General features: G+C 42.2%; 2 protein-coding genes and 3 gene segments (V, D, J or C); all 5 read right to left on the bottom strand.

The window, feature by feature from the left end:
- LOC121704901 overlaps window positions 1-19,496 on the bottom strand; it is a 589,105-nt gene that overhangs the window by 175,951 nt on the left and 393,658 nt on the right. The gene's annotated exons all lie outside the window — the stretch shown is intronic.
- The window catches only part of LOC121704686 (immunoglobulin alpha-2 heavy chain-like), a 249,438-nt gene that overhangs the window by 135,356 nt on the left and 94,586 nt on the right, over window positions 1-19,496 (bottom strand). The gene's annotated exons all lie outside the window — the stretch shown is intronic.
- Window positions 709-1,208, bottom strand: LOC121704700. The segment is given in 2 exon segments: window positions 709-1,023; window positions 1,132-1,208. Coding segments are annotated over 2 exon segments (372 nt in total).
- On the bottom strand, window positions 10,186-10,711 carry LOC121704696. The segment is given in 2 exon segments: window positions 10,186-10,538; window positions 10,650-10,711. Coding segments are annotated over 2 exon segments (384 nt in total).
- On the bottom strand, window positions 16,902-17,558 carry LOC121704698. The segment is given in 2 exon segments: window positions 16,902-17,417; window positions 17,500-17,558. Coding segments are annotated over 2 exon segments (378 nt in total).

Raw genomic sequence — 19,496 nt, 5'->3', positions numbered from 1 at the left:
CTTTCGGGGGGTCCAGTCCAGCGGGGGGGCTACAGATCAAAACGAAAAACGATGGTTCCATGCTATCCATGTGGGGTTACATGCCCACCAAGTTTCGTGTACCCCGGTCTTTCAGTGTCCCGGGAATCATTGACGGAAATTTGGGCATGCGAAAAAAAAAAAAAAAAAAAAAAAAAAAAAAAAAATCTGACTAAACCTATATGACCGCCGCTTCGCTGCGCGGCGGTCATAATAATAATCTGACTAAACCTATATGACCGCCGCTTCGCTGCGCGGCGGTCATAATAAATATGTGTAATCCTTCCTCCAAGGAAGGCAAGCTTCCAGGCCCAACCGCCGTCCTACTATGGTGGCTATATGGAACGGTGATTAAACTTTTTTTTACAGGATCTACTTCATAGGTGTCCCATTATTCAGAATTAATAGCCACCCCACCAGCCAATCAGAAAAGAGTATTTCTTCTCTCCGGGGTGATAACTTTGAATGAGAGTATAGACTCTACTGAGAAAAACCTGTAGGCCTATGTCTAATAGAGTGGCCATATTGAGACAAAAATAATACTGTGAATTTGACGGGTTCATTAAGGCTTACTTTCAAACTGTAATAGATTGAAAATATAACTTTCAAACAGTTGACATCCATTACATCACTGTTTACCAGGCCAGGTCAGATGCTTTGGGTTTTGGTACAGCTGCTTTGCCACAGCCAGTCACTGTGAGTCTCGAGCGCAGTAGTAAACAGCAGTGTCCTCTGCTCTCAGACTCTTGGCCTCTAAGTACTGTGTGCTGATGGATCTGTCCTCAGTCAGGGTGAACTGGCCTTTCAGAGACTCTGCCTGATACACAGTGCCCTGATTCATTCCCCCAATCCACTCCAGGGGTCCTCCAGGTTTCTGTCTTATCCAGTGGATGTAGTAGCTTGTCATTGTGAATCCAGATATTTTACAGGAGATCTTAACTGTCTCTCTTGGTCTCTTCACCTGAGAAGGAGACTGATCCAGTCTGATCTCATCACAGACAATACCTGTAAGAAATGATACATTGTAAACAATTGTTTTGATTAAGTATTAACAATATAAACAAGTTTTGCTATAATGATATTGTGCTAACCCTAAAACATAGTATGCTTTACCTTGTATGACCAGCATTAAAAGAACATTAGTGAACAGGTTAATTGCCTGTATTCTCATTCTTGCACTGGAATGTGTACCTACTACTGAAGTAAATGAGTACTGTAGGTTATGAAATGTGACATTAAGTAGCAATGATGTAGCTACTTTGCATAACTTCCTCTTTCATGCTGCAATAAAATTTGCACATGTACTTGTCTCTTGCTTTAAGTATCTTTGCATTTTTTGTTTTCATTGGACAATATCTTTTCACTGACTATCTTCTCTATGGCTCTATGGTTTATCATTCTTAATACATTTCCTTTTGGTGTTTTCCTCTCATATTTGAAGCCTTGTGAATTGTAAAATTACTTTCTTCTTTACTTTCCTCTCTGCTTCCACAACATTAATTCTTGATCCCCAAGCATCCCTCTCCTGGACAAAATATAACCTGTCAATCTGTGGCCGTAATATATGAACCACCATGAAACACCATGCATGTGTCAGTGTGGAAAGATGGAGACCAGAGATTCCGGAGCTGAGACCTCCGTCCAGCAGGCCCTGTCAGCTGTCAGTAACAGAATCAGAGTGGTGGGAGGCATGTTTCTGCAGGGGTACAGGAATGGTGGGTAGCTTTGCTGCCCTCTAGTGACAAAAGCAACAGACGAACCAGCCTAGTGAACACAAAATTGGCGAACATAGAACGAACACAACAGGAGGGTTAAGTGGTGTATTCAATGATGTAACATGATTTGACAGGCTCATTCAGTGCTTCCTTTCATGCTGAAAATTGTTAAAAACATAACTTCCAAACAGGGGGGCCACCAAGGGTTGGCCAGGGGTGGCCGCGGCCACCACAACATAAACTCTGGCCACCCCTGGCTATGTGGCTGACGGACACAAAATGTGTCCAAATTCACACCCATTATTCTCTGTTGAATTGCTCACGGAGTACTTATCACACATAAATCACACAGATATCACATGAAAGAGTGGAACCTGAGCTTTCCCACGATATTAGCGGCTAGGTGTTGTGATAAACGGTTCACAAGACAATTAACGTTGGATATACATGGCATTTAATCATATTTCCATTGTGCACACAGTGCTTCGTCTATCTCCACACCCATTACTCTCGGTGGTATATCTCACAAACACTTTGGTCAAACATAGCAAACCATATATCAAAATAAACAGCAGAACAGCCTTAACGAACACGAGGATATGAAGCATTACTCTGTACAGTAGGCGGATCCAGAGTAATCCAGTTTTGAAATTGCAGCAAAATGCTACATGTTATTCAACTTTGGGCTGAAATGCTAATATATTCTAATAGCAGCCCAAAATAATGAACTTGCTTTCCAAATCCAAATCCAAATCCCAAGCATCACTGTATGAAACATTACAAAAACATGAAACATGACATATTACATAGAAAATCATCTATTTACCGATATCTAGGCGATATTTGTAACATTTATTTTGTATTTTGCCTGTTATGAAATCATGTATAACAATTTAAACACATTGTAAAACTTAAAGCCCAAATTTGGAGACATCCATGCATGTCGAAATTTACTGCAAATTCAAAACTTGATTACTCTGGAACGGCTAACTGTACAGGGGACTGCTTTACACCTTTGTGTTAGGTAAGGTCTGCTGTTTATTCTGATATATGGTTTGTCATGTGTTAAACGAAAGGTTTGTGAAGTATTGCACCGAGAGGAATGGGTAGGGAGATGGACGAAAACCTTCAGTAGAATTTATGATTAAATTTAATTATATTATTTACTTTTCTTACAAACCGTTCACCACAGCAATTCGCGGCTAACATCGTTTAAAAGCTGAGAAAAAGCTCTTTCATGTGATACTTGTGATGTCTGTGTGATGAGCAGGGCCGGATTATCCATAAGGGCCAGTGGGCCTGAGCCCAGGGGCACCAACCATGGGGGTGTTACGAGACACAGACTCAAGGCACAGAGAAGTCAAGTTCTGAGATTTTACTTGTTGGTTTGCATGAATTCAAACATAGAAACTGAAAACAGGACTCTTCAATTCTCAGAGGACACACTTGGAAGGAGTAGTTTCAAACATAGGAGTTACTGGATCAATTCAAAGGGAAACAAGGCAAGAGTCCAACGATTTCACAGAAATGCAAATGTCCAAAAGGCAAACACAAAAGTCAACTTACAGAGAGTCTGGCGCCATTCCGCCGCTTTAAAGATGAACTTTTTTGCTGGAACGACCACTGCGTTGCAAGGGGCCATCGCACAGTCGTACCCTCCGCCTTACGGGCACGCGTCCTGTCCATGGCTCACGAAGGCCACCTCGGCATTGTCAAGGTGAAGCAGCGCTGCCGAGAAGTGGTCTGGTGGCCAGGCATAGATGGTGATGTTGAGGCTATGGTGAGAGACTGCACAGCCTGCTTGGTGAGTGGAAAGACTGGCCCAAAGTCTTTCGTTCTGCACCCGCTGGGGTCGGCCCACGGTCAGGCCCACGACAGGCTGGGGCTAGCTCGTCAGCCCCAACACCAATACACTCAGTCAGCTCTGCCCGTGTGTCCTTCAAGACGTGCACTGTGGAATTAGATGGGGTCTGTGTACCGTTGCTGCTGGATACCGGAGCGGCTTTATCTCTTCTCAACTGGGCCACAGTCAAGCGCTTCCTGCCCCACGTCATGCTGCAGACACCTTCGGCTGTTCTCCATGGATATGGCAATGCACAGATCGACTTAGTGGGCTCCCTCAGCTGTTCAGTGCGACACGGCAACAAATCCATGGCTTCCTTCACCTTTCAGGTGGCGCGGCATGGAGCTAACCTCATGGGCTTGGACCTCATCACCAGCTTGGGCTTCACGTTCATGGACAGCTGTGGGGCTAAGATTCTCCAGGTCAGCACACCATGGGAACAGCGATGGCCAGCACTCTTTTCAGGCCTTGGCTGTATCTCGGCTTTCACCCATCAGCCTCTACTCCACGTGGACATACACCCGGTAATACAGCCTCTCCGCCGCATTCCCCTGGCACTACGAGATGACGTCACAGCAGAGCTGACAAAGCTGTTGGACATAGGCATCATCGAGCAAGTCAACGCCTCGCCCTGGATCTCTAACCTGGTCATTGCGAAGAAGAAGTCAGGGGGTTTGCGTGTGTGTGTGGACCTGAGGGCGGTGAACAAGGCCATTGTACCCGACAAGTACCCGCTGCAGAGGAACTGACTTCTCAGTTTTACGGCTCCACAATGTTTTCAAAGCTGGACCTCCGCCAAGGCTACCTGCAGGTACCTCTGCACCCGGACAGTCGTAACCTCACCGCTTTCGTCACACACGCAGGCGTCTTCCGTTACACGAGGGTCCCTTTTGGCCTATGCTCCGCCCCTAGCTGTTTCCAGAAAATAATGTCCACCATCTTCGCTGGTATCCCAGGGGTGGTGATATTTCTGGACGACATAGTAGTACATGGACCAACACCAGTCATCCATGACCGCAAAGTGGCCCCACCTACCGCAACAGACCTGGAGGTCAGCCGAGATCCTGATCCGGACTCTGGAGGCCCAGTTAACCCCGCAGCACGACCAGTCCGTGCCCGCACCAAACCGGGCTACCTTGAGGACTACGTTGCAGATTTTTAATATTACTGCTGTTGACTATGCGTTGCGAGTACCAGCTCATCCAGACTGTTCCAGTTACTGAGTCTGGTGTTTTAAGGCACTTTAGGCCAAGTTCGAAATAGCCTTGTAATAATTAGTTCAAGTTGGACTGTCACAGTAGTCATGCACAAAGGATCCGACTGATGCCTACAACAGGTTTTATTTAGGATTTATTAATTGTGTTGTATTTCACTCAGGGATATAAGTTGTGTCTTCCCTGGGGAGGGGGGAAAATGTTATGTCTCCACGACATGGTTTTATGAGATGTCAGTGTTTTATATGGTACCTTTATTTTGATATGACCGCTGCTGGTTTCCAGTCTCTGTGTGTTCGTTCATACTAGTGAAAGTAAACAGCTAAACATGCCACGGCTCTCCCAATTCTTTTAGTGTTTTGCACACACATTACACACATGACACATGCTTTAAAAATATTTTTCATAAATTGTTATATTATTCACTTGAAATTGTTGAAAGACCATACATTATTCGTTTTGTGAACACTGATGTCACAATAATAATAAATGATAAATAAATCAAGATTAGGCTACATGATCACTATCACTCCCCCTCCCCAATCTGTCATAGTTGAGCTGGTCCATGGTATGTGCAAATGTATTGTCTTTTAACTGCTACAGAAAATTCATCCAAAATGAACCGACATCAATTGAGTGGTTGTGCTAAAAGAAAGTTAAAGGAAAACAAGGATTCTAGACGTTTAGCCACGATTCAAAATGTTGCAGGGATAGAAAGTTTTTCTGTGAGAACATCAGAAGGAATTGCGGTCACTAGCAGCGCTGCTGATGAAGCTGAAGCTGAAGCTAACCGTGGAGACGGTATCGCTAGCGGGGGAGATGGTACCACGAGCGCTAGCGGTGGGTGTTGCGCTCAGAATATTCCTAACCCTGCCTGTAACAAAGGTGAGAGGTCGTTCTCCCGACTGAAACGAGTGAAGAATGAGCTCAGGACGACAATGACACGAAAGCGTTTGCCTGCACTCTCCCTGCTTACCATTGAATCGGAGTTGGTCAAAGAAATGGACTTTGGGGATGTAGTCCACACCTTTGCTTGCGCAAAATCAAGGAAGAAGCAGTTCTGCTAAAGGCTCTGCTGCTGTTTTGATGTTAAGTATACATACTCTTTTGATCCCTTGAGGGAAATGAAAGCGTCAGCTGTGCTAATGAAGTTCCCCTATTCTGCATAATGGGAATGTCTTGTGTTTTTTTTGTGGCTGCTGGCCTGATGTGTAGGCCTACACTGATGTGTATTGATTTTGGCTTTTTGAATTGATAGACATTTTAAATTGAGACAACATTTTAATATAGTGCTCACTGCTATGCCTAGCCTACATGTATGTAGTTGGATAAGTTTGCATAATGAAAATGCTTTTTTTTCTTTCTTTTTTCTTTTTTTCTGTTTTTCTGCTGGGCTGATGTACTGATGTGTAGGCCTATTCATTTTGACATTTTGTATTAAGTGCTGTGCTTTTTGAATTCAACATTTTGAAATGAGATATTTGAATATTGCTCACTACTCATATGCCTACATGTAGTTGTGTAAGTTAGTGAATAGTAGATTACATTAGAGAAATCCCCTTGATTATGTGTGATGTTTTTGACCGGAGGACAGCACGGGAAACAGGGGTGGTGGAGGGGGGGGGGGCTTTGAGGTATAGCGCCCAGGGGCACCACATTGTTTTAACTCATTGAGTGCCTTTTCCTTCCCATGCGTTGAGTGCCAAAAACGTAATATTACGTTTTTAGCTTTTTTTTTTTTAATTACGAAACTAGACACTCTAATACACCTTATATGTGATTTTGGGAACTCTGTGATGAATTGAAATGAAATATTTGACTGACTATTTATTTGAAAACTCATAATCTGGACATTTTATCTGGACATTTTATCATAACTCGGTTGCCGCTTTGGATCGAATCAATGACGCATGCACGTCAGGTCAAAACCAGGCCATTTTCGTGGGTCTATCACTAGGTGGCAGTCTCGCCAGGTCTCGCTGATCACTTCCCGGAATGTTTACAGAAGTAAGTAACAGGCAACACTTCATATTTCATGAAAGACGTTATATCTCCATTTCTAGAAAAAAAAACAGCGATTTTGATGAAAATTAGCCACTGTTTAGCTTGGGATTTCTCAGGAACAGAGGCGTGTAGAAATACACGGTTTGCACCCACCGAGAGCTTAAAGTCTCACCTTTTAATCGAGCTATTCTACGTGTTCATAGCTATAACACAGCTTGGCATTCAATGAGTTAATACGGGCCTTGTGATGAGTAGGCTACTTCGCAAGTAGTTCAACCAGAGACTTTCTAATGTGGAGACACAGCACTCAAAAAATACTCCCATAGAAATTCATGGGGCTAGTTTGTCACGCCAATATGGCCGTTGTCTACATATATCCCACCCCTTCCTCGGCAAAACGTCGACATGTGAATACATTGAGCCAATCATGTGGTGTGATGTGAAGATATTGTGCCAATCATGTGTTGTGATCTCGCCGCTGGAGCAAGATTGGTGTCGTGAAGCCTTGCGCACGCGCAGTTCAACCCAAAGACTGTGCCCGAAGAGTGCCCATAAAACGTTGGTATATGGCCGCCGAGTGGAGGGACTTGCCTAAAAGGACTTTGGTTCAACTGAGAAGAATGGGTGAATTTAGACGCACTTTCTTTCTTGCGCTGTCACTTTCTCCACTGCGTAAAAGACTAAATTAATTTGCGCTGTGAATGCTAAGATTATTTTGACAGGCCATAGGCTAAATAAAAATCGCTATTAGTAGGACGCAAAGCAGAATATTGAAAGGGCACCAAGGCCACCGTGGCCTGTAAACCTCTGACTTTCAAAGGGACATCACGGCCAACGCAAGGGGCAACGACGTGGCCACCGTGAAATTCCTACCCTGAGTGAGATCAAAGTAAGTGTTCGAAATAAAACTTTAGGCTACTGTGTTCTTCTGATAACGTGAGTGGAATGGATTTAATGTGGACGCAAACATAAAAAGACGCAGAGTGGCTAAATGATACAGTGCAAGTTTTGCGGTGAAAATGTTCCGCCTTTTAAAATCAGGTGTAGCCTAATCCAAATAGCAGTTAAAACCATCAATTAGACAACAGAATCAGTAGGGTATCAATTTTGCTTCATTTTACCAGGCCTACTGTATGTCAAAAGCAGGCTCGGATGAAGCTGGGAAGGATTAAACACACGGTTTCAACACCGTGGTAATCAACCGTGATAATTTTGATATTTCAAAAGAAAACAGTAATTGTTATCGTCAACATTTTTATCACGGTTTATCATTATACCAGTAAGCGTTACATCCCTACATACGACCCATCGCTTTCGCCTCGCGGGCTCTTAATTCAGCAGAGCAGAAGTACTCAGTGGGAGAGAGGAAGGCCCTGGCCTGTGTCTGGGCATGTGAACGGTGGCATATTTACCTGTATGGTTCCGGACACAGGCCTCTGAGTATCCACCGCTGGTATGAGAGGCTTCACCAGTACAACTTCATGCTGCAGTACACAGACTTACTGTCACGCTCCATACAACTTCCAGCTACAGACCTCAAGGCTGACGCCACTGATCTCGACCTCAGAGCCATCGCACAGTCATACCCTCCACTTTACGAGTCATACCCTCCGAGAGGTCCTATCCATGGCTCACGAAGGTCACCTGGGCATTGTCAAGGTCAAGCAGCGCTGCTGTTAAGTAGTCTGGTGGCCAGGCATAGATGAGGACATCGAGGCCACGATAAAGGACTGCACAGCATGCCTGGTAGTAGCAAGACCGGCCCTCCACCTGCCCCTCCCCTCCAGGCACTGCAGTGGCCAGATGGGCCCTGGGAGCACATCCAGGTGGACATCTGCGGATCCCGCTGGGGCATGCCCACAGCCATAACCACAGACAACGGCCCACAATTCATCTCAGCAGAGTTCACCACTTTTCTGGGTGAGCGAGGGATTAGACACATAGACACCGCCTTCTACAACCCACAGGCGAACAGGGGTGTAGAACGCATGAACCAGACACTGAAAAACGGCATCAGGCAGAAGGATTCTAGTTCTCAGCAGCACTCGACTCTACTGCACTATCGAGCCACACAGCACTCCACAACGGACAGTTCACCAGCACTTCTCATGTTAGGACGCAAACTGTCATTGCCACTGGATCGCCTGCGGGTCCCTGCACACCTGACGTTAAGGGCACCACAGAGTCACCTGGCCAGCTGTGCGACAGTCTCTGCACGGCAGCACAGAGCAAAACAGCTCTTCAACCTGTCCCACAGGACCAAAACCCCTGTGCTGTTGTTGCCGGCTGTTCGGCCTCGTGGCTACGGCCGAACAACACCCGTGGTAATATCCATGACCAACCCCACTCTCACTCGTGCTATATTGCTTAATAAACGTTATGCCTCTGACCATCCGTTTCTGATTGCCAAAATAGAGCCCTGAGAGTTTTTGCACAGGTCCCCTACTGGTTGGTATCACAGTGATATCTTGCACAGTAATAGACAGCTGAGTCTTCAGTCTGTAGATTCTGCCCTGTTAGAGTTACTGAGCTGCTGGAGGGATCTTTAGAGATGCTGAACTTGCTCTTCAGGGACTCTTTTTGGTAGATAGGACCATGTCCCCATATGTGCACTATCCACTCCAGTGTTTTCCCAGCAGGCTGTTGGATCCACGCTGTTGCATAGCTGACACTTGTAAGAGTAATCAGACACCTTACAGCTAATAGTCATAGAATCTCCAGGCTTGAAGACCATTGAGCTTGCTTGGGTGAAGTCAACAGCACATTGCACATCTAGAGAAATAAAAAGACCAGGTTATTTGACATGGCAGTACAAGGTACCATATATTCACCACTTTTTATGTATTCAGCCGACTCACAGGGTGCAGCTGTCAGTAACAGAAACAGAGTGGTGAGAGACATGCTTCTGCAGGGGCCCAGGCGTGTTGGGGAGCTTTGCTACCCTCTAGTGACATCAGCAACAGAGGAACCAGCCTCCTTTAACTGGAAACTGGGTGGGTGTTCGTCAGCTTTGCATAACAAATTGCTGTGTAAAACAGCAGAGGGGCTGGACATGAATGAGCGTAGAATGAACAGTTTTGTACTAAACTTAGACAAAAAAGTAAGGCCTATGTGTTCACTTTGTTTGGTGAAACACGTTCTATAATCAAGTGTGCTGGGATCACATGCGTGTTTATGTGTGGGTTTGTGTGTGTACACAGAAGGGCTTAATACGGCCCTACACACAACAAACATTAATTGATGCATTAACAGTATTTATGTAAATATATATTTTTTTGTTCATCATCATTACAAGGATATTAAATGGAATGTTGAGTATTGCACACACAGTGGGGGAAGGCAAAATACATAGAGGGAGAGGCAAAATAAATAACACAATGGTAATAGTGGGGTCTGATGTTTTTGTTCATCTCTGCAGCATATTGTGCCACTGTGACTCTCTGGCACAGTAATACACAGCCGTGTCCTCAGTCTTCAGGCTGTTCATCTGCAGATACACCTGCTGCTTGTTGTTGTCTCTGGAGATGGTGAATCTTCCCTGCACTGTCTGAGAGTAGTATTTGCTAGAACCAGAGGGCTGTGAGAGAAGTGCCACCCATTCCAGCCCTTTCCCAGGTGCTTGTCTGATCCAAGCCATCTGATAGTCTTCGAATGTGAACCCAGAAGCTGTGCAGGTCAGGGTGTGAGATCCTCCGGCACTGATGACTACTGGCCCAGATTCAATCAATGTCACACCATAACCACCTGTAAACATAATAAAACAGAGGAACAAGGAAAGGAAACATCAAGTCAAGCAAGCACATAAGTATAATCATAATCTTATCAATCATAATCTTAAACTCCATTGTATATTACCTGTGAAACAGACAGTCATAGTCATTAGCCAAGAAAATAGATTCATATTCAACTGAGTGAAGTAAACCATGGTTAGGCACACTGCTTTGTTGGGATAGTTCTTATGATGGTGAAGCCTTTGCATGAGCACCTCCCCTTTCTTGGGTAGCAGATATGGCTGCAGACCAAATGTGATGAACGAGGTTGAACACTGGATTCAAATGCACACAATATCAAATTCAGGTATTAGTCAGAATTGAGGGTGTGTGATACAAAACTAGATGTACCGCATAGCGGTACAAAATATGACCGCCGCTCAGTCCTGGACATCCGTTCCGTGAAAATAAATCACACTTCAATTTGTCTCCATATTTTACTCCATCCCCCACTCTTGAAACTTTTGTGTATGCTTGTTTGGCATGCCTGAGTGTGTGTGTGCGGCTGCACAGAAAGTAGCCTACTGGTGCTGAAAAGGTGAATAGATTGTAGAATAGCCAAAGAAGATGTAGCATTGTTATAAAACCTTTAAAATCTCTAAACAATCACAAGTAGGGCAGTTCATCACAGTTCATCCATTGCAACTGGATTGATGAAAGGTCACTTACACCTGTAGACTACATTGTATTTGGGAAAAGCAAAAGGTATCAGCATAATTTTATTTATTTATTTATTTATTTATTTATTTATTATGTATTTATAAACAAAAACATCTCTGTCAGTTCCATGCCGTTTTCAACAGCTATCAAAAACAAAGGTCATTTTTGGATGGATGGATGTTTCTTCTTCTACATAAGATTTTAGTCATCTTTAGTTCATGTAATACTTTATTGTCAATGCACAAATTAAGTAACAGCAGTCTGAAACGTTATTGTTAATGCACAAATTAAGTAACAGTAGTCTGAAACGAAATGCTGTTTTACATCTAACCAGTGGTGCAAATAACTGACATGTCCAAATGGGCCTTGATGAAATGCGTCGCTAGACAGTTCATACACATTTTAACGGGCCAAAGTTGAAGAGCTATTGTCTGTTATTGTTCGTGCAAATATAGGCTGATTCATGTTCCCTTGCATTGTGTAACTGAGGTCCATGGCTAGTCTGGCTTTCATCAGACCAAGCTCAATCTTTTAAGAAATCAAAAAATAAATAGCGGCCAGATCAGGCTGAGTTCACCCAGCCTAGTCCATAGGCAGCCGATATTGTTTAATTTTCCGATTGAGATATACACGTTCTGGCTATTCTAAATGCAAAAATGCATCAGGGAGTTATGACAAAACGGTAACTAACAAACTAGATCCTAATAGAAAGCTGTTAGCTTCCCTAAGCTACAGGTAGGATTATAAGGTAGGCCTATTTACAACATAAATTGTCAATAGGCTATGCTGGCGACACAAATAAAATCTCCTTTGGAAACCAATGCAGTATCAAGCGGACTTAAACTGCCATATCGTGGCGAATGTTGTAATAACATTCACGCAGCTCCATGAGTCAAGGAAAGCGCGAATGAAGTAGCCACTTCTAAATGGGACCCACTACACAGTAGCTTAAGGTGTGTTGCTAAAGCAGCCATAATGAAATGAAGGTGTCATTGTTTGGATACTTCACACACACGTGCTTTTTAATTTCACAGACGACAACTGCCAAGCTGGAATCAAAGCACATCGATTCCCCTCTCACACCCTGCACGCACTTAAAACAAAATAAACAGGCGTCTCAGTCTCACGCATGTATAGGCAAAACTGTATCAGACCGGTGTAACGTTGGTAAATCTTCCATTGCACAGAATGATTTTGTAGCACATGCAATAAATGACAGTCGAAAGATACAAACAGTGTTGCTATCAATTTGCTTGGTATAACCGCATTTATAGTTTTCTACAAATGCAATCAATCAAATGGGCCTCCATCACTCAACCAACGCTAACGGTAACATTACCTAGGTCCTTATTGATTTTACAAGATTAACGTACCTGCAGTAAAAACCAAGCATGTCCGATAAACATCCTCAGATTTATTTCGGCTTCAAGAAGAAATGGGAATTACACTTCATGTGAACATCGTCCTATCCTTATTAGATGTTCGCTTCGGTAAATTACAGTCCTTGTAGGAAGCGTCCATTGTTCTTCCAACCCACTTTTAACTTCCAACAAAATTACGTCTCACTGCAACGATGCGCCATCTAGTGGACAAACGACTACTTATCGCCAATACTGAAAATGCAGCCATGATGATGATGATGAATATTTATTTTGGCTTTCTTTTAATCCTACTGAATTTGTAATTATGTATCGGCCGTTCTAATACCGATAGTATGTGGGTGCCTGTGTGTGTGCATGTGTATATGTGTGCACCGCCATTTACAGGCCAATGAGTGTACAGTCACTAAATGTACACATAACCTAATTTTTTTAGACCCCCCCATGGATGAAATTCTACGAAACTTAGACCCAGAAACCCAGAGAATGCCAGGTCAATCATACACATACAATTTGGTGCAGTTCTGAACATCTTAACTGAAGATAGGGGCGATTAAAGCAGAATAATATTGCATTTTCATTTTTTACCGGGGGGATGGAGACGAAATGAAATTTTTGCGTAAAAGTCTAGTGGGGCTACATACCCACCAAATTTCATGTACCCCGGTGGTTCGGTGTCCCGGGTATCAATGACCAAAAATTCACGAAGTAGATGATGGGAAAAATTCTTGAATTGTGTGCATGTGTGCGTGTACAAGTTTATGTTTATGTGTGTGGGTGTGTGTGTGTGTGTGTGTATGTGCGTGCTTGTGTGTTTGCCTGCATATGTGTGTTTGTGCATGTGCATGCATGCGTACATATGTCTACTGTGTGAGTATGTGTCATACGTATGATTACTGTAAATGTATGTGTATGTGTGTGTATCTGTTTATGCACATGTGTGCACATGGAATGGGTTAACATGACCCCTGGAGGCAAACATACGGAAAAAATTGGTCATCCTAGGCCCTACAGTTCTCAAGATATTCACAGAGAACTGTGTCTGCCCTACCCTCCTTTCGGGGGGACCAGTCCAGCGGGGGGGCTACAGATCAAAACGAAAAATGACGGTTCCATGCTATCCATGTGGGGGTACATGCCCACCAAGTTTTGTGTACCCCGGTCTTTCAGTGTCCCGGGAATCCTTGTTGGTGTACGTCACTAAATGTACACATAAATTATTTTATTGTAAGGCCCCCCATGAACGAAAGTACACAAAACTTGGCATGCATTCGGAGGGTGTCATAATGATCCTACACTTTTAATTTCGTGCAGTTTTGACCTTGTCAGCCAGAGATATTGTGATGAAAACACCTAATTTTTTGCTTTTTCATTTTTAACTAGGTGGCGCTATACATGAAATAAGTGGTAATGGGATGGGTTAACATGCCCCCTTAAGACCAACATACATAAAAAAGGTGGACCTCCTAGGCCCTACGGTTCTCGAGATATTCACAGAAAACTGTCTCCGGCCACCTACAGGCCAGTTGGTGTATAGTAACATAAATTAATTTATTGTGTGGCCCCCCATGAACGGAATTCCACAAAACTTGGCGTGCATACAGAGGGTGTCATAATGATCCTACACTTCCAATTTCGTGCAGTTTTGACTATGTTAGGTCACAGATACCTTCAATTACAACACCTCATTTTTACTTTTTTGTGTTTAACTAGGTGGCGCTATACATGAAATGAGTGGTTATGGAATGGGTTGACATGGCACCTTGAGATCAACATACAAAAAAAAAAATGGTCCTCCTAAACCCTACGGTTTTCGAGATATTCACAGAAAACTGTGTCTGCCCTACCCTCCTTTCGGGGGGTCCAGTCCAGCGGGGGGGCTACAGATCAAAATGAAAAACGATGGTTCCATGCTACCCATGTGGGGTTACATGCCCACCAAGTTTCGTGTACCCCGGTCTTTCAGTGTCCCGGGAATCATTGACGGAAATTTGGGCATGCGAAAAAAAAAAAAAAAAAAAAAAAAAGAAAAAAAAAAAAAATCTGACTAAACCTATATGACCGCCGCTTCGCTGCGCGGCGGTCATAATAATACAGAATTCCAAAATGGACACAATAACAAGCTTCTGTCAAAAAAAGTGAGGACCTAGGAATCTGAACAGTCTGGAGAGATTTTGTGAAGAGGAAAAGTCTCAAATCCCTTGCTTTGTATTTTCCAACTTAATGGAATGTCAAAGAAGAAGATAACGAGCTGTTTTATTGGTAAATAAGAGGCTATGCAAAGAATTAAAGATATGGGATCTTGTTGAAAATATATGTCTTTATGAAGTATTTATATATCTCAGAAAACATTTGCTTCCCTTCAGCGTTTGATGTTTCCTCATTGTTTTCATTGTGAGACCCAGATAAATTGTCAAAAGATTATTGTATAGCTATTTTTGCTCAAATTTACCAGGGGTGCCAGCCAGCACATTTTTTAATAAAACACATTGGCCTACACAATCTACACCAACCAAGATGCTTTTTAGAAAGTCATTATCAAATTCATTCATTCATTATCAAATGTATATCCCTTAATAGGTTATACATGACATGGACTTATTGAAGGTTTAAAGAAAGATTTTTAAATAGCTTCATTTGAAATTACTAAAATAGTTAGAAAACAGTTTAGGCTGTAGGCCTATTGTAATATTGTTTGGTTATTGATTTTAATGCTTTAAAGTTTAAAAATGGAATTGCCATCCTACCCGCATGTGACTTAATGTGTGTGTTTTTTTTTTTTTACTTCCTTGTAGTAACACATGTTGTAAAGATATTGCATAATATTTGAATTTATTGCTCAGAGGGATGCCATATATATTTTTGGGAAAATATAATTGCCACTGGACTTGTAAGCAATTTTCTTTAGTCTTATAGTGTTAATTTTGGGAGAACTTTAATGTAAAAGCTGACATGAAATAACATTATCAGTGTGAAACATTCAGAGTTTGTGCACAGGTCCACTACTGGTTGGTATCACAGTGATATCTTGCACAGTAACAGACAGATGAGTCTTCAGTCTGTAGATTCTGCCCTGTTAGAGTTACTGTGCTGCTGGAGGGATCTTTAGAGATGCTGAACTTGCTCTTCAGGGACTCTTTTTGGCAGATAGGACCATGTCCCCATATGTGCACTATCCACTCCAGTGTTTTCCCAGCAGGCTGTCAGATCCACGCTGTTGCATACATGTAGCTGTCACTTGTAAGAGTAATCAGACACCTTACAGCTAATAGTCATAGAATCTCCAGGCTTGAAGACCATTGAGCTTGCTTGGGTGAAGTCAACAGCACATTGCACATCTAGAGAAATAAAAAGACCAGGTTATTTGACATGGCAGTACAAGGTACCATATATTCACCACTTTTTATGTAAGTAACAGAATCAGAGTGGTGAGAGACATCTGCAGGGGCCCAGGAGTGTTGGGGAGCTTTGCTACTGAGAGAAAGTGGAATAGAACATTATGTCCAATATTCCAATATGTGGTTTAATGTTCTGCATTATGTCCAATATTCCAATATGTGGGTTAATGTTCTGCATTTCTCATTAGTGGGTCACTTTGATACTAAAAGTATGATTCTATGTAATGAATGTATGATATCTGTACTGTCCCTGTGTATATCTGTGTGTGACTGTAGTTAGAGATAAGTGGGAATATTATGACTTTGCAGTGTTTCACTGTTCTGCATGGCTGTGTCAGTAGCTATCTGCTCCGGATTGCCAGGTTGCCACTAATCAGAGTCTGATTCAGTGTAGTCCACGTAAGATGGGATGACCAACGCCATCTCCTGTCACCTGGAAGGATACTTAAACCCGAACTATTTCCTTGTCTAGTTAGAGCAGCTGATGGATCTTTAGGTGAAGTCATGCTGTCTCTCCCTTGATGCACATCATTGTAAATAAACTCTGTTCCTGATTTTTCATACTATTGGTCTGACTGGGTCTCTATTAAATCTATGGTATCAAAATTACCATCACTACCCTCTAGTGACATCAGCAACAGAGGAACCAGCCTCCTTTAACTGGAAACTGGGTGGGTGTTTGTCAGCTTTGCATAACAAATTGCTGTGTAAAACAGCAGAGGGGCTGGACATGAATGAGCGTAGAATGAACAGTTTTGTACTAAACTTAGATAAAAAAGTAAGGCCTATGTGTTCACTTTGTTTGGTGAAACACGTTCTAAAATCAAGTGCGCTGGGATCACATGCGTGTTTATGTGTGGGTTTGTGTGTGTACACAGAAGGGCTTAATACGGCCCTACACACAACAAACATTAATTGATGCATTAACAGTTTTTATGTAAATACATATTTTTTTGTTCATCATCATTGCAAGGATATTAAATGGAATGTTGAGTATTGCACACACAGTGGGGGAAGGCAAAATACATAGAGGGAGAGGCCAAATAAATAACACAATGGTAATAGAGGAGTCTGATGTTTTTGTTCATCTCTGCAGCATATTGTGCCACTGTGACTCTCTGGCACAGTAATACACAGCCGTGTCCTCGGTCTTCAGGCTGTTCATCTGCAGATACACCTGCTGCTTGTTGTTGTCTCTGGAGATGGTAAATCTTCCTTGAATAGTTTGGGAGTAATATATATAGTTACTCGCAGGGTAAATGTAAGCCAACCATTCTAGCCCTTTCCCAGGAGCCTGTCTGACCCAAACCATGTAAGGATCACTGCTGAATCCAGAGTATGTGCAAGTCAGTTTGTGGGAGTTTCCAGGTTTAAGAACCACTGATTCAGATTCAGACAGTGTCTGACCACTGGATTCTGTCAAAGATAAAACAAGACTGATGTTAGAGCCATTTACAAACAGATAATAACCATTAGACAATAGATTCATAGTTCTTACGTGTGATGGATATTACTATTAAGAGGAAGGCAATTAACATATCCATTTTTCAGTGTGTGTAATAATCTTTCTCATGTATGGGGTGAATTTCTCATGAGCTATATACAGTACCCACACATCACATCCTCATTTTTGCATGCCAGTCCCCCTTAGTGGGAGGACTCAGTGTTGGAGCTCAAAACCAGAAGAGTTGGAGTGGACGTGGTTTTGCCACCCTTATGATGTTTGAAGTGCTGTACATCAAAGAAAAAGTGCTTCCAAAAATCCTATGGCAAAAAAAAGGACTTAAAAAATACTCAGTTGTTTTAAATCTTACTTAAATTATAGATAATTCGGTAACACTCCATAATAAGGTGCCATAATAAATAGCAAACAAACCTAACCCTTTATTAAGTAAGGGATAATGTATAGAACGCCGCCCTGAAGGGACTTACTTTCCCAATAATGGCCGGCGTTCTATACATTATTCCGCTTATTACACGGCTACCAAAACGAAACAATAAACTCTCCACGATGTGACTCTTTAGCCTACTGTACAGAGCCTAGGCTATAGCCTATTTGTTACCGTTTCATCCTGGCTTTTGGTGAGAAACAAATAGTTCGCAATAGCACACGCTGAACTTGAATCAAACATTCTTTAGAACACAGCTGATCAACCGTCTGCTTTCACTTTTGAATGAAGTTCCAGTCCTTGCGCAGTAATTATGAAAGACATAAATTAGAAGCACAAAGCCCATTTTCCTTGACAGCGGTCTGTTATACTTAGCAACGGTCTGTTATTGAGAATTAGCAGACCACCGAACGTTGGGAAGGCCCATTCATTCATTAAATATTAGTTGTTCGCATAAAATCTGGATGTTAATGTTTTAACAAATCTATTAACTAATATTGTATTAATATTTGTTAATAGTTAACTAAATGTCTTTTTGGCACTAATTAAGTTATTTCTTACATCATTTAAATGTTAAATGTTTATTTACAAACTATATGTTAATAGAAACGTTATTTACATATTATTATTTAACTAATTGTTATTCAACTGTGCTTCTGCCTTTCCCAATATGAACCACTCCCCAGGACCCTTACAATAAAGTTCAAGCTTAATTAATATATTAGTAGTATATAGCTATCAGCGAGGGGCCCCTTATAATAAAGTTGGTTAAGCTTAATTAATATATTAGTAATATATAACTATCAGTATGGGGGACCCTTATAATAAAGTTGGTTAAAGGTGCCATGTGTAATGTCCGCCAAAAATCAATTCATACTCCACATTCCATAAAAGATGGGGGCAGTATACCTCCAGAAAGTGAGCTGGTTTACCCTAGAGTAACAACCGAGATTCGTGTATTGCAGTTTGCCTAGCGGTTATGTTGTCCGCATACTGCCTCCCATGGCCGAAACTGGTATTATGACACCTGTCGGGCTGTGGCTAGTAATTTAGCATGCTAATTCAGGTTGATATCTCTGCAGCACTATACCTTGTTATTTTTTTAATGACATCATCACCCTTATTTCTTCTCATTCTTTTGATGCGTGTAGCTCATCTTTTGGATATTTTTACCTCAATTCTTACACATGGCACCTTTAAGCTTTATTAATATATTAGTAATATATAACTAAACTATTAGTCAGACGGTGAAGGGACTGAGACCAAAACTGGCTTATCACATTTATTCCTTTAGGAAAAGTTCAAACAAAACATGCCTTCAGGCACTGGCATACATAAAACAGCATCTGCACAAGCAAAATAAAAATAAGTAGTTGAATGGGCTATATTACATGCATCATTCCTATACCATCACTGTCAGCCCTACTAGCAAGGGAGACATGTGACATGGAATGTTCAGGTGCACAGAACGACAGTTAATTAATATTCTGAGACTCACTAAACATTTACAGACGTACATTCACGAACACTAATATAATGGGCTCATCATCCACGAAGCTTCCATACTGATGGAAATGTATATTGTGTTGTACAGTACTGTAAGTTC

Source organism: Alosa sapidissima, chromosome 3, assembly GCF_018492685.1.
Source record: "Alosa sapidissima isolate fAloSap1 chromosome 3, fAloSap1.pri, whole genome shotgun sequence".
In the NCBI taxonomy this organism is placed as follows: Eukaryota; Metazoa; Chordata; class Actinopteri; order Clupeiformes; family Clupeidae; genus Alosa; species Alosa sapidissima.
Note: the sequence above shows the minus strand (reverse complement) of the source record. Positions and strands in the feature narration are given on the sequence as shown.